We start from the raw sequence: 12,634 nt of genomic DNA, 5'->3' as shown, positions 1-12,634 counted from the left end.
CCAGTAGTCATACAAACAGATGAGATGTAGCTTGTTGTTTAAAATGTTGTTTATGGATAAAACTGCTTCTATTAAAGACAAGAACAGGAGATGGATAATTTCGCTCATAGTGGATGAGTCAGCGACAAAGACTTCAGGACAATGACCAATATGTTAACATCTCTCCCTAAAATCTCCCTGTAATAGAATCTCCCCAAGGTATCTGAAAGGCCGGTTATATCTCCCTGTGCCAATCTGACAGTCTTCACATGGATTCATTGATGGCACAAGAACATGAGTTTTGTGAGCTGATAGAATTGATTTAGCCTTTGAACCTGAAAGAGCTAGGGACATATGTTTTCTAGAGCCTCGAAACTCAGTTTAGCAGCTCCAGAGTGTAATTGATGACATCAAGATAAGAGTTGGCACTCTTCACTGTTCAGCCCAGAGCGAGCCTTTTCCATGGAAACGTATCTAGACCAAACTGTCCATGATAATGGGAATAACACATGTGAGTTTCTTATGCTTTAACATGTGAGTCCAAGAGGTCAAACCCACAAACTGCGTGTAGCGATGCTGCGTGGTATTTAAAGCTGAAAGAAAATGGAAGGGGACTGGAAAAAATAACAAATCCTACACTGTTTACACGACTTTTTGCCTTTTAACGAGTCATATTTATCAGTATGCCGAGTATTACGTTTTTCCAGGAAGAGGAAAAAACTAGTGTTGCTGTGCAGAGCAGACTTCCAAGATGGTTTGGCTTGCAAAAATCACATTAGGGAATTAATGCAGCACACACACTGGAAACACACCAGTGACCTAGTGATAAAAGTTTATGGCACTGTTTTTTTATTCACTAATCAAAATATCCTCCCAATTTTGCTGAAAAAATATTTTCTTTGCAAAATTAAATTATGGCATTGATTCAGAGAAATATGCAGATAAAAAATGTTATTTAATATCCAAAGCAAGTGAAGCACAGTGTGGTGACATCATGCTACCATGCTAACAGTCAGATTGCTAACATAGTGTTGTTTAGAAGGTATGATGTTTAACGTGTTCACCATCTTAGTCTTACATGCTAACATTTGCTCATTAGCACTAAACACAAAGTACAGCTGAAGCTGATGGGAATGTCATAGCTTTGACCCAATGGTGGCGCTAGATGACAAGGTAACACCAAACTGATTGGAAGCCATCTTCAGTGGAAAATGAATGTCTGTGCAAAATGTCATGGCAATCCATCCAATAGCTGTGGGGACACATCACATAAAACCTAATGGTGGTGCTAGAAGAAAAGTCAGGAGTTCACAGAAGCCATTAGAATTTATCATTTGGGGACCACGAACATCTGCACGACATCTGGTGCCGATGCATCGTGCACATGATTAGGTATTTCACTGGATGAGTAAAAACAAGGGGTAAAAGTCAGGGGTTGCTAAAGTCAGCAGGATTCATCCTCTGGGGGTCATGAACATCTCTGCAAAATTGCGTGTCAGTGCATAGAAGTTTTGTCAAGAAACATCAGCCTGGTGGTGGCGCTAGATTAAAAGTCCTGGGATCAACAAAGTCAGCAGGGCTCATCCTCCTGAGGACCATGAATGACCACCCATGGTTCAAAACCTGCAAGATCTCCCCATTTTCTATCAAGTTGGCAGCAACTGTTTAAACCCCAGCCACCATGACATGTTCTTACCTCTTGACAGCTGGTGACAGCAGTTAGAAAAAGAGAATAAAAAACAATTGATTTAGTTTCTTCAAGGAAACTTCAAGGCTCACCTGAACCCTGCTAATCAGCAAATCTGCTGTGATGGCTGACATTATCTACAGCGCTCTGCAGGCGAGAGGGGGTAAATGTCAGAAACACTTTGCTAGAGAGAGCTGCCCGTGACATTAACAATGACTTTAACAGGCTGTGAACTTCAGGAATGAGGAAAGCAGAGCAGGCTTCCTTGAAACTGAACTATGCACTTGATTCAACCAGGAAGCTGCAGTGTTGAATGGCAGCAGGTGCTGCTCTGCTCCCTGCATTGTGTTACTTCTTTTATGTTTCGACTTCCTGCATTTTAATTGTTTGCGAGCTGCGCGATCTATAAATGCCATCCTCGAGTCTCCTCCCGTGTTTTCTTTTCTGACACATCGAGGCCGTCATCCACGCCGAAGGGTCTGAGGGACTCCACGTCATCCATCGTTGAGACGCCTTTGCTTCCCACACATACTGTGAACACAAAGGGCCAGGTCCCACTTGAATGTGGGCTACACAGGGAACATTAGAAGCCACAGGGAATAGTCACAGGAAGGTACGCTTCCACGTCTAAGTCCCATCTATGAATGAGTCTTCTTTTGCAGTGTGCTTCAAAGGCTTTCTCGGGAGTTGCTGCTATCAACACTGCCAGTGTTAGTGTCGGATTGAGACCCATCTTCCATGAGAACAGGATGTTCCCGCAGAATTCAGTTCATTGTTCCCCCTGCGATGCTGCACACCTCATCTAATCTCACAATTGACTGGAGGGTGGATACAAGCTCATGGGCGGTTGAAATGTAGTGTCAGCTATTAATAATGCAATACTTAAGGGTTGAGTCTTGTGTAAAACTAAATTATTACATGAAATGTGCCCAATCGCGAGGCAGATGAACGTCTTCAGTTTTAAAAAAAAGAAGTGCCATTGAGGCTGAAGAGTCTGCAGGTTTTTATCGCACCAAGCAGAGAGGAGAAGATTAGTTTATTAAGCTATTCATCCATCATACATGTGGGCCCCAGAATCATAATATTACTAACACTTCATGAAAAAGGAAAATGAATAGCATTTGATTATATGCCATCCCTTCCAGACTGTTCATCTGACTCATCTAATCTCACACTAGCAACTGTCCAACCTTTAAACTGTCACCTGCGCTCACAATCATCAGCCTTCCTTACTTAACCCATGCTGTCTGTGTGCAGCCGGTCTACACCACGCCACTGTGGACATCAGGTGTTGCGAGCAGCTCCCCAGCCATCACGGCCACCGACACCTCCGTATCCCAGCTGCTCAGCAGGTTGACAGACGGACGTGAGCCCTGTCCACTGTGGGCAAAAGCCTGCAAATAGACAGACTGTTTGCAGGTGTTCTCTGATCTAATCTCCCCCTCAATCTGGCACCTAGTTTTCTGCAGAGTTGCCAGGTAAACATGTCAGATATGGGCAAAGAAACCTTTGGAGAAGTCTGGAATGCACCGAGTGCAGGACTGAGGTGGAGAAATGTGTAGCACAACTGGTTGTAGACTGCCCTCTAGTGGAGAAACATAAACAGTGCAGGGACATTGTGATGATATGGATGGTAGAATTAACAGTGGGTCACATTTGACCATATTCTATACTGTTCTTCCAGTCAACAAATCCCTTTAACAGACCAAATGCTTCTACAAACAACGCTCTGGGTGAGCATGGGCAAGCTTACATATTTCTTGCTGCTGTAAATACTCACCAGCACTGAAATTAGACCCCAATAATTGCACATTTTACTTCTTTAGTAACATCAGCTGAAAACCACAGTGACCAGTTGTTCTAGGAAATTACTGATGGTTATTTTAAAATGAATATTTAACTCCATAATGGGAATGAATGGGCTTGGGGATGAGTGCCACAGACAGGGTTTTTGGGATGTTAGAACATTGCTTACCAATGTTGGTTTTGGTCTTTTCACGTGAATTGTTGACAATAGGTAAAATATAGAATCACACCAGCCTTATCCATGAAGCCATTCTGCATTAGGGCAAATGGGAGACAGAAGATGCTGTTTTTAAATAAAAATTACTTTATTTTTTTAAAATAAATGCATTTTTTACAGTCAGAAAACAGAACAGCAGGACATGCACCGCTGCTCCCGACACTGGAGGCAAACAAAAACATCAGAGAAAATAAACACAGACTAGGCTTGGTTTTCTCTTGCCTCTGTTCACTTTTGCTGATTTGTCTCAAACTCCAGGGTCTAAACAATGTGGGTCTCCTTCATACAGACATTATTAAATGGCACACTTCAGCTGTGACAAAACCAGACAAATAAGTGAAGTATTTTAAAAAGGCTAAAGACTGAGCTAAAAACACAAAACTCAGGGCCACGAATGGACACGGTGATCCACAAGTGATCAGAGAGAAAGAAGAAAATCAATATAATGCAAGAAAAAAAGAGAGCACATTGAGAATTCATACATATCTGTATTTTAAAAAAAATTATAATATGTACTCGACAAATATCTTAATCAAACCTGGAGTTTGAGACTAGTGTTATCTTCATATATATTCATATATATCTTCATCTGAAAACTCAGTAAGACCACAACATAAGCAGGCACAATTCTGAATACTACACATGTTGACAGATGGCTTCCCCCCTCTTTCCCAAAAAGCAGAAAACAAAACTGTACAATTCTATAAAACGTTTGTGTTTTTACATTAGTTACAAAAAAAATAATACTTCATTTACTGATCCTTCATACTGAGGACAGAAGAAAAAAAAACGTTGCATATTCATTCTTCCAACTCGGTGACCTCTTGCTGGTGTGTAATGATAAAACTTAGAATAATAATACTATATGGTGTGAGAAACAGAATGGCAATAAAGTAAATGGTGGAACAATGGAGTAATGTGCCCTCCTGTTATGTAGTGTACATGCACTTAGCGATGAGAAGTCGGGGGTTTCAAATCTCTGGATGTGGCTTCAAACATGCCGCTGAGATTTAGCAAGTGTGGTCGCAACAGCAGCCATAAACAGGCATGTTAGGCAAAATATGGATGCACCACGTAAGTTTTCACTGCACTCTCCCGGGTCAGAAGATGAAAACAGCTTTCCTTCAAAAGGAACTACCTAAAGCCGGGAAATCAGACTTTATATAGATGAACTAGGATTTCTGACAATTTAAGATGGACATTTTTGCAATGAGGACATTCACATCAGTTAGAAAAGATTTTCAAACCCGCAGGACGCTCATCCCAGCACACTGAACTGTAGTGTGTTTTCAGACTCACTATTAGCAGTCTATTACATACAAAACAAAACTCAGGCTCTTCAATCACACCTGTCAGCTAATACAATGAGGAGACTCAGAGGAGAGCAACACTCTGGACAAGCTCTGAAACAAAGACGACATACGTCAAAAGCAAAAGGAAATTCAACGACAGCTTATTCATAAAGAGGACTGTATAATGCAGAAGTGCTTACATGTGACTTCAGAGATTAGACCCTTCATAGAGTGGATAGGATGGACATGTAGTGCTGTGACCAGTGACCACTGCTGTGATACCCCTTTTGATTGGACTCTATGATAAAATCCATTTTTAGGATAAATAATTTGATATAACTCGAGGCATCTGTGGCACCACAATTACAATATGTTTTAATGACAGTTTGATGGCAGCTCCATTAGTCCAGTTCTAGAAGAGAGAAAAAAAGACAGGAAGAGGGGGGAAAAAGTAGACTCTTTGGGATTAAATCTGCTGCTTGATTGGTTTTAAAGGGTTGTCATGGACGTAAGTTGATGGCCATCAGTCCAGGAGGAGAGGAGGCAGGTGGCCGTCGTAGGAAAACAGAGAAGCTTCCCGGTTCAGGTTTGTGTGAGGCTCAACCACAGAGGTTCAAAAGTTCATCTGGACTGCATTCACCACGATACTAGTGTTGTAACAAATGACCTTGTCAAATGCAAAAACAAACAGAAAAAAAACAACTAGAACAATAAAAACAGTGTCAGCCATGGCAATAGAAGTGCTGTTCTGGACTCTTCAGCACAGCTCCAAACAATTAAAAAGACTTGAGAAATAGAATAAAATGAACCCCATACACTGTGGCTCCTCCGCCCAGCCCAGCCCAGCCCAGCCCAGCCACTCCCCTCCTGGCCCCTGACCTACAATCGTTGACCCCCAGTGGTTTGGGGCAGCTCAGACCCAGCCGCTGGTCAGCTTATAGAACATCTCCTCATCTAGAGACTCATTCTGGTCCTTGGCACGTGTGGACAGGAAGATGTAGCCACCGATGAACTCGTGGACCACCTTGCAGTCCACCTCGGCACAGACGAACGACAGACTGGGCTCGTCTGCGAACTCCACCGTCACCTGAGCACACAGAGCAAAACACATAAGGCTTTGTGGTGACATATGGAAGACTGTTTAGTGAAGCTGCGATGTGGTTATTACTGTTGTGCCACGTTTCCCTGAATTACCTCTGATAGTTTTTAGAGGACAGGTGCTGGCTATGAGACAGTCTATTGTAACTCTCCTATATGGTTTTTCACAGGAACAAGAAATATAATACACTCAAACAACTGCTGTGCTTCTCGACGGATGTTTTTTCTTTATATCTCCATTGAGCAATATTTTGGTCATTAAAGCCAAACCAGCTGACTTCCCAGTGTAGTGGCAGGCTTGCTAGTGCTGCAGAGCCAAACAACCAACTGTGCAGCTTTCAGATGCTTTTAGTTAATTAATCAGCCAATTATTTTTAAGATTAATCAACTGATTGTTTGCTCTGTGAAATGTCAGAAAAAAGCGAAAAATGCAAAAGATATTCAATTTACCATCTAAGAAGACTACAAAACCCAGCAAATATTTACATTTGGGATGCTGGCCTTTTTTAAAAAAAAAAAAATTACAATTGTTCTGATAATCTACTAATTTCTTTAAAAAGTACTCTCTGAGATTGTGGATCCTGTAACATTGTCCGACTCAAAATGGACAGTTTAAAACAAAATGTGTCAAAATCAATGCAGCAGAACCAGTAATCAAGTAACTGTTTCAGGTCTACATTAACTTCCAACACTCTGATGACGACAGCTGCAAACAGCTTATGAAAAAATTGCAATTGGAACAGCTATTACATTAAAATATTCACATTCAGTGGGTTTCTTACCATCTTGATCTCCCAGTTGACGTTCCACTGTTTCATGTTGCTGAAGCGCCAGGTCTTGATAGCATCTCCAGTGCCGGCATCCATCCGGATCAAACGGTTGTAAGTGATGCCGATTAGCTCCTCCCGCTTTCCACCCTGGAACCTGCAGAGAGGAAGAGGAGAATCCACTGTGAAATTAAAGGGTGGAGCTCAAACGACAACACGAGTCCCTGTGCGCACATAAAACAGAGAGTGGGTGACGGAGACAGAAGTATCAAGAGACATCAGCAATTTCTTGAACTTTTTTTCAGCTGTGACAAAACTTACTTGGCAAGGAAATGAGTGATTCCAAACTCAGGCAGGGACTGCCACGCCTGGATGAAGCGCATCTTGGCTTCAATGAGACTCATCTGGGCCACATTCTGGTGGGCTTCAAGGATCCGGGCTGAAATCTGACAAATACACAATTGCGAACATTACACACACTAGTCTTCATGACAAACACTAACACACTCCCCCACTGACAAATGTATCCCGTCACCACAATCCAACCACCTGATGCAACCAAATCCACAAACACACACCCCCGATGCGTAAACAAGCTGTAGCTCCCTAAGGCCATCAGCACACACACGGTCAGCCAATAACCAGAGAGATGTCACAGTAAAGGTCTACAACACACAGCACAAACAAATACAAACCTATGAGCCCCCTGAGGAGCCAGAATACGGTTAATGAGCCAAGGGAAGCCTCCGACCTGTGAGAGCGTGCATGCATGTGTGTATTCCCATCCTGACACTAAACCCTTTTCAGGACTGCAGCCCAACATTTTATCATCTCATTCAACTGTGGAAGAAGTTTAAAGTCCAGAGTGATCCACTGCCTACGATGAGGATCCTGACATCTCTTTCTGTATAATTACAGGACCATTTTCTAAAGCATGTCTAAGAGTGCTTCTGTGGGTCGCCGCTGGCTTCAGTTCATGTGAGCGCTGTATGAAAATAACAACAGACACTTATTTTCTGAAAGAAGTAATCCATCACTGTGAATTTTATTTTGCAAACCTCCCACATATTACAGCTGATTAGCATTGCATTCTTGAGCTGCGTTGAAAAAAAAAAAAAAAATCACATTTGGAATTGATCGATGAGGATGAGGCTGATCATTTTGTTGCAGAACAGAAGCAACTTTTTGTCGCAGCTTATAAGCATCAACACAAGCCCCTACTCGAGTGCATAGCGATAACCAAAAAAAAAACATAAACAAGCTTTGGTGATGGATCACTTACTTTCAGCGTGTTTTTAGTCTCTGCTTTTCATATTATACAGACAGAGAAGTAAAAGACATTACCCAAAAACACATTAAAGCTTCCCTCAATCTAAATCTAAAGCGACGGGTTGTTTTGAGAAATGGTTGGCATCGTTGTTAAATATATGGACCTTGTGTTAAATGGGCTAAAACATGCAAAAACACCTGCTTGGTACATTTATTTTATTGAATATCCCAGGATGTACCTGTACTATCACTGTGTGTCCCTACTGGTGATGTAACGAGAAATACAAACAGCACAGATGCCCAAATGTTGAATCAATAGAATTATGCATTTGCATGTCTTATGGCACCCTGAAAACATTAGCGCTAACGACAAGTAACAAACATAAACTAACAAGAAGGATCTACTCTACTGTGACTATCAGCCACTATGACACGACAGCTGCACTACTAGTTGGTTAGGTGAGGCGACCAAGACACAAAAAGTGTTCAGAGTTTACAAATCATGCACATACATGTAACTAAGGTTCAAAAGGCACCCAGTGGACATGTAACACAACTTACCAAGTCCCTGATATAGCCTGGCTGAAGATGAGAGGTGGGGGTGGGAGAAAGGCACAGAGGAATGAAGGAGATGCATACAAGAAGAGAGAAAAGAAAGATTGGACAAAGAGAACAAGCAAGTAAGATCAATGTCGGGGGAGGAAAGATCCAAAATAACAAAGTAGGAGGCCATAACTGTAACGAAGAGGGGAGAGGGGCTGTGGAGTCTAGGGGTCATGCAGTATTCGGCCACAAGAGGGAGAGAGAGCGCAGCAGCAGTCAGACAGTAATTTCTAAAAGAAAAGAGGGACATTATGCAACATTTGCTTGGCTTCACATTAAGGAGGTGGGAACTGGAACTGTACATTTCAGGTCCAGATAATGTCTGTTTGTTCTTAACAGGCTTTCACAATGGGCTATTTAAATAATCACACAGCTTGTAATGTCCTCTTCAACCACAAGATAGCGGTATGTACCAGTACTTATATGTTGGGCCTGTCTCCACGCTCCAGGAGTTTATTACTGTGCCTTTAATGTTTGTTTTCTCTGATGTGGATGTATAGATTTGGTGATAGACCACACCGGTTCAAGTTATCTTAAAAATTCCTGTGTGTGTGTCCGCTGGGAGCTGCAGCACGGAAGTCTCCTCGGACCAGTCTTGCAACAGGAAGTCCAGTTCAAGGGAGGTGGGGAGGGGTCGCAGTTGACTGTGAGCTAACGGGCTTTTCCCAGACAGTTTTCCCGCGCAGCATTCCCAGGCACGGCTCATTTCCTGATGCTACACGGCCACGACATGAGTACACATGTGTGTGAGTGCGTTTGTACACACACATACTGTACATAATGGCACTACTCTTTCATGTTGTGCCTGGGGGACCCCCCATAAGACTGCGATTGGGAGTGAGACTGGAGCCGGACCAGAAAGAACCAAGGCCCCACACAGATGCACACCCTGAGAGGCTACTACTCCTAAAAAGTCTTAGTCCTGCCCACTGTTCAAGCTAGCCTCTATTTCAGGCCATGTATTATGTCACGCAGGGTGTTCTTTCCATTTGTCTTTCTGGGCAGTTCTTTTCTGACAGTGCTCCACGACATCTGAACAGCTCCATGATTCTGACTAAGATAAAACAACAACGATCATGTTAGCATTCAATAACAACAGCTCCCACGAGGCTTTGGTAGCAACCACATGGTTTATAGGAGCTGTAGTTCTGCAGTGCTAGCTAAATGATTCACGTTTCATCCGAATTAAAATGATGATCTGATAAAATATCACTCCGTGGCAGAGTGAAGTATCATATTTCGGTATCATTTTCAGTATCATGCGTCAGCTTTCCAGGAAAATGAGGAATGAAAGAAACTTTCTATGGCAAAGAGCACGATGTAGAGATTCAAACCCTTGTACAACAGAAGCAAACCAAAACGTGGACCAAGACTTCTCTCTTTCAGACCAACATAATGACAGAGTGACATGGGTTAAACCCACAGGTTGGTCTCAACCGTGCATAATGTGATCCAGTTTGTGACCCTTTCCTCACTTGAACATGGAGTGACTCTTCAGTTTTGGTGAACAGGATTTTCTATTACCGATGGTGAATTAATTTTCTGTAATACTGTATATATTTATATTCTATATTTAAGGGATTTCCTGACTATTCTAAAAAGGGAGAAAGTGAGACATCCAGAAGAAGAGAGAACTGAAACTATTTGGTACTTCTGTCATTTTGGATTAATTCTAATTTTTGGCAGCGCTGTGTGTGAAACTACAGTTTCTGAACAGTGACGTCAAGACATTAACCTGTGACAGCAGTCCCATATGAATGAGTAAATCATGTGTTCAGAGGAACCACTTCACACTCATATTTCCTGTGTTATAGGAGTATCAGAGGAACAAAGAACAAGCCTGGTTTGTATTATGGCTCTCTAGAAGAACACAGACCCAACCAGCCATGCTGACACCCATTTACAGGACCTAAATCTGTGGCCCCCCCCTCTCTCTCTAGACATCAAGTGTATTTCAGGATACGTCTCAGACCATTTCTGAGTCACCACTTACTGTATCCTCACAACATCCATCCAACCCCCTAGCAACATTCCACTTTTCTACTACAACTTAAACAAAGCCAGACTGAGTGAGTAAGCTATGGGGAGGCAACCTTCTCAACCCATCCCCAACTAACACAGCCATGGCAGCCGTGTACTCAGCTGTTCCGCTGTACACACACCAGCCTGTTGCTTACATGCAAATCTGCTGGACACATTGGAGACTTTTCCTGACGCTTGCAAGAAAGTTAATTCATTCTGAGTGCTTAAATTTTACACCAGGCTTTTGAGATGTTTGCTAATGATGTGCTTCTGTTGCTCCATAATGCTGTTTAGACTGATTTCTCGCCAGTGCTACTAGATTGACTGACAAGTTCAGTGAGATCTCCATTATTTTGTCTACAAGTGTAAAAGCCATGAAGGGGGAAAGTATCCCTGACAGTCTGACATAAGTAACATCACTGTATGCATGTTGAGTGGTTTGGATGTCTGTTGTCCCGGTTTCCCCTCGGACAAAGATGGGTGAGGGGGGGGTGGAGGGAAGAGGAAGAGAGTTAAGGAGGGGGAGTAGAGGAAGGTTACATTCCAATGCAAGACAAGCCTGATGCCAGGAGGCGCACATCTGGTAAGCATCAGACATCAGCTCCGTCTAACTCCACAACCAACTCATCAAACAAGTAAACAACCTCCCACAAAACACACATTAGACCAGATAGTTACCTTCCTTATTCTGTCTCTTTGTAAATACACTCTTTACCCTCCAAGCTGTAACTACAGCCTACACTGCATTCAGAGGTTGTATTTTAAGATCCATACAGAAAGACAGCCTGTAGGGCTTACCTGCTTGTTCTTATACTTCTTCAGATAGCGCGGGGACACCAGGCACTCCGGGTTGATATCGGTGGTGATTGGCTCAATGAACTGAGGGTCAGGGTTCATGTGTTGCATCTTGAGGAAAGACAGAATGTTCTGGACCTCCAGGTTGTAAGAGCTGTCCGCCATAGTCTTGCCTTTGGAGGCCAAGCGACATGCAGCCATCCAGTGGGCGTACTGTTTCTCCTGGAGAAGAAAGTCAAACGCTGACATTTAAAAACCTGCCAACAAAAACAACGAATGATCATGAACGGTGCACTTAAACCTACCGTGTCACACCGAAGCCAGATCTCATTCATGCCATCAGCCACAGGGATTAGCAACTTGATGTTGAATTTCTGACCCGAGATGTTAACATCTGGAGTTACCTCACAACCTACACATTGCCAAAGTGCAAAGCAGAAGACGAGGTCAAAGGTCACACCCATTCTTTAAACACACCATCAAAAATGGTTCTACTTGCAGCATAAAAATAAAGCAGGAAAATTCTGGCATGGACATGAAATGACATATTTAGTGTGCTTGCACCTCTAAGATTCATTTGGTGAGCAGGTGTCCCATGTGCCTCCTCTTTACTCTTGTAACAGGAAATTGTGATATCCTTGAATGTGCACCAGTACTGCTTATAGCCCTTCAGTGTCAGTTTCTTGGGTCTGGAAAATATACAACAGAAAGAGGGAGACACATCAGATGGAAAAAAAAACACCCATTTTCTTCATTAGTGGTGGTCAAGAGGGAGAGTGGGGGAGGGGAGATTACAAGTGGGTACAAAGGAGAGAGAGAGAGAGAGAGAGAGAGAGAGCGAGCGAGAGAGCGAGAGAGAATGAGAGAGCCTCTCAAGTGCAAAGTCAGCGAGGTGAACAGGAAAGGAGCCAGCATTGGATGTGAACATTAATGGAAAACCATTAAAGAGGAAATGCCTCTTGATATAATCCCCCACCCCTATGGTTTATACATTTTATGAGACAACCACTCCAGGGGCCACCTGCCTGTCAGCAATGGTTTGAAGCCAAAAATGAATATGGTTAAAAAATATGCTTGGTCCAACTGCAATCACTTCAAA

General features: G+C 42.8%; 1 protein-coding gene across 1 annotated transcript in view; it reads right to left on the bottom strand.

Moving 5' to 3' along the window:
• Positions 1-3,753: 3,753 nt before the first annotated feature.
• Positions 3,754-12,634, bottom strand: part of fermt2 (FERM domain containing kindlin 2) — a 41,678-nt gene continuing 32,797 nt past the window's right edge. The window contains exons 10-15 of the mRNA XM_041953722.1: positions 12,100-12,224; positions 11,841-11,947; positions 11,539-11,757; positions 7,168-7,292; positions 6,862-7,003; positions 3,754-6,068 (exon numbers count right to left, since the gene is read on the bottom strand). Coding sequence (XP_041809656.1) covers positions 5,895-6,068; positions 6,862-7,003; positions 7,168-7,292; positions 11,539-11,757; positions 11,841-11,947; positions 12,100-12,224 — 892 coding nt within the window. The 3' untranslated portion in view covers positions 3,754-5,894. The remainder of the gene's footprint in view (positions 6,069-6,861; positions 7,004-7,167; positions 7,293-11,538; positions 11,758-11,840; positions 11,948-12,099; positions 12,225-12,634) is intronic.

Source organism: Chelmon rostratus, chromosome 15 (assembly GCF_017976325.1).
Source record: "Chelmon rostratus isolate fCheRos1 chromosome 15, fCheRos1.pri, whole genome shotgun sequence".
Classification (NCBI taxonomy): domain Eukaryota; kingdom Metazoa; phylum Chordata; class Actinopteri; order Chaetodontiformes; family Chaetodontidae; genus Chelmon; species Chelmon rostratus.
Note: the sequence above shows the minus strand (reverse complement) of the source record. Positions and strands in the feature narration are given on the sequence as shown.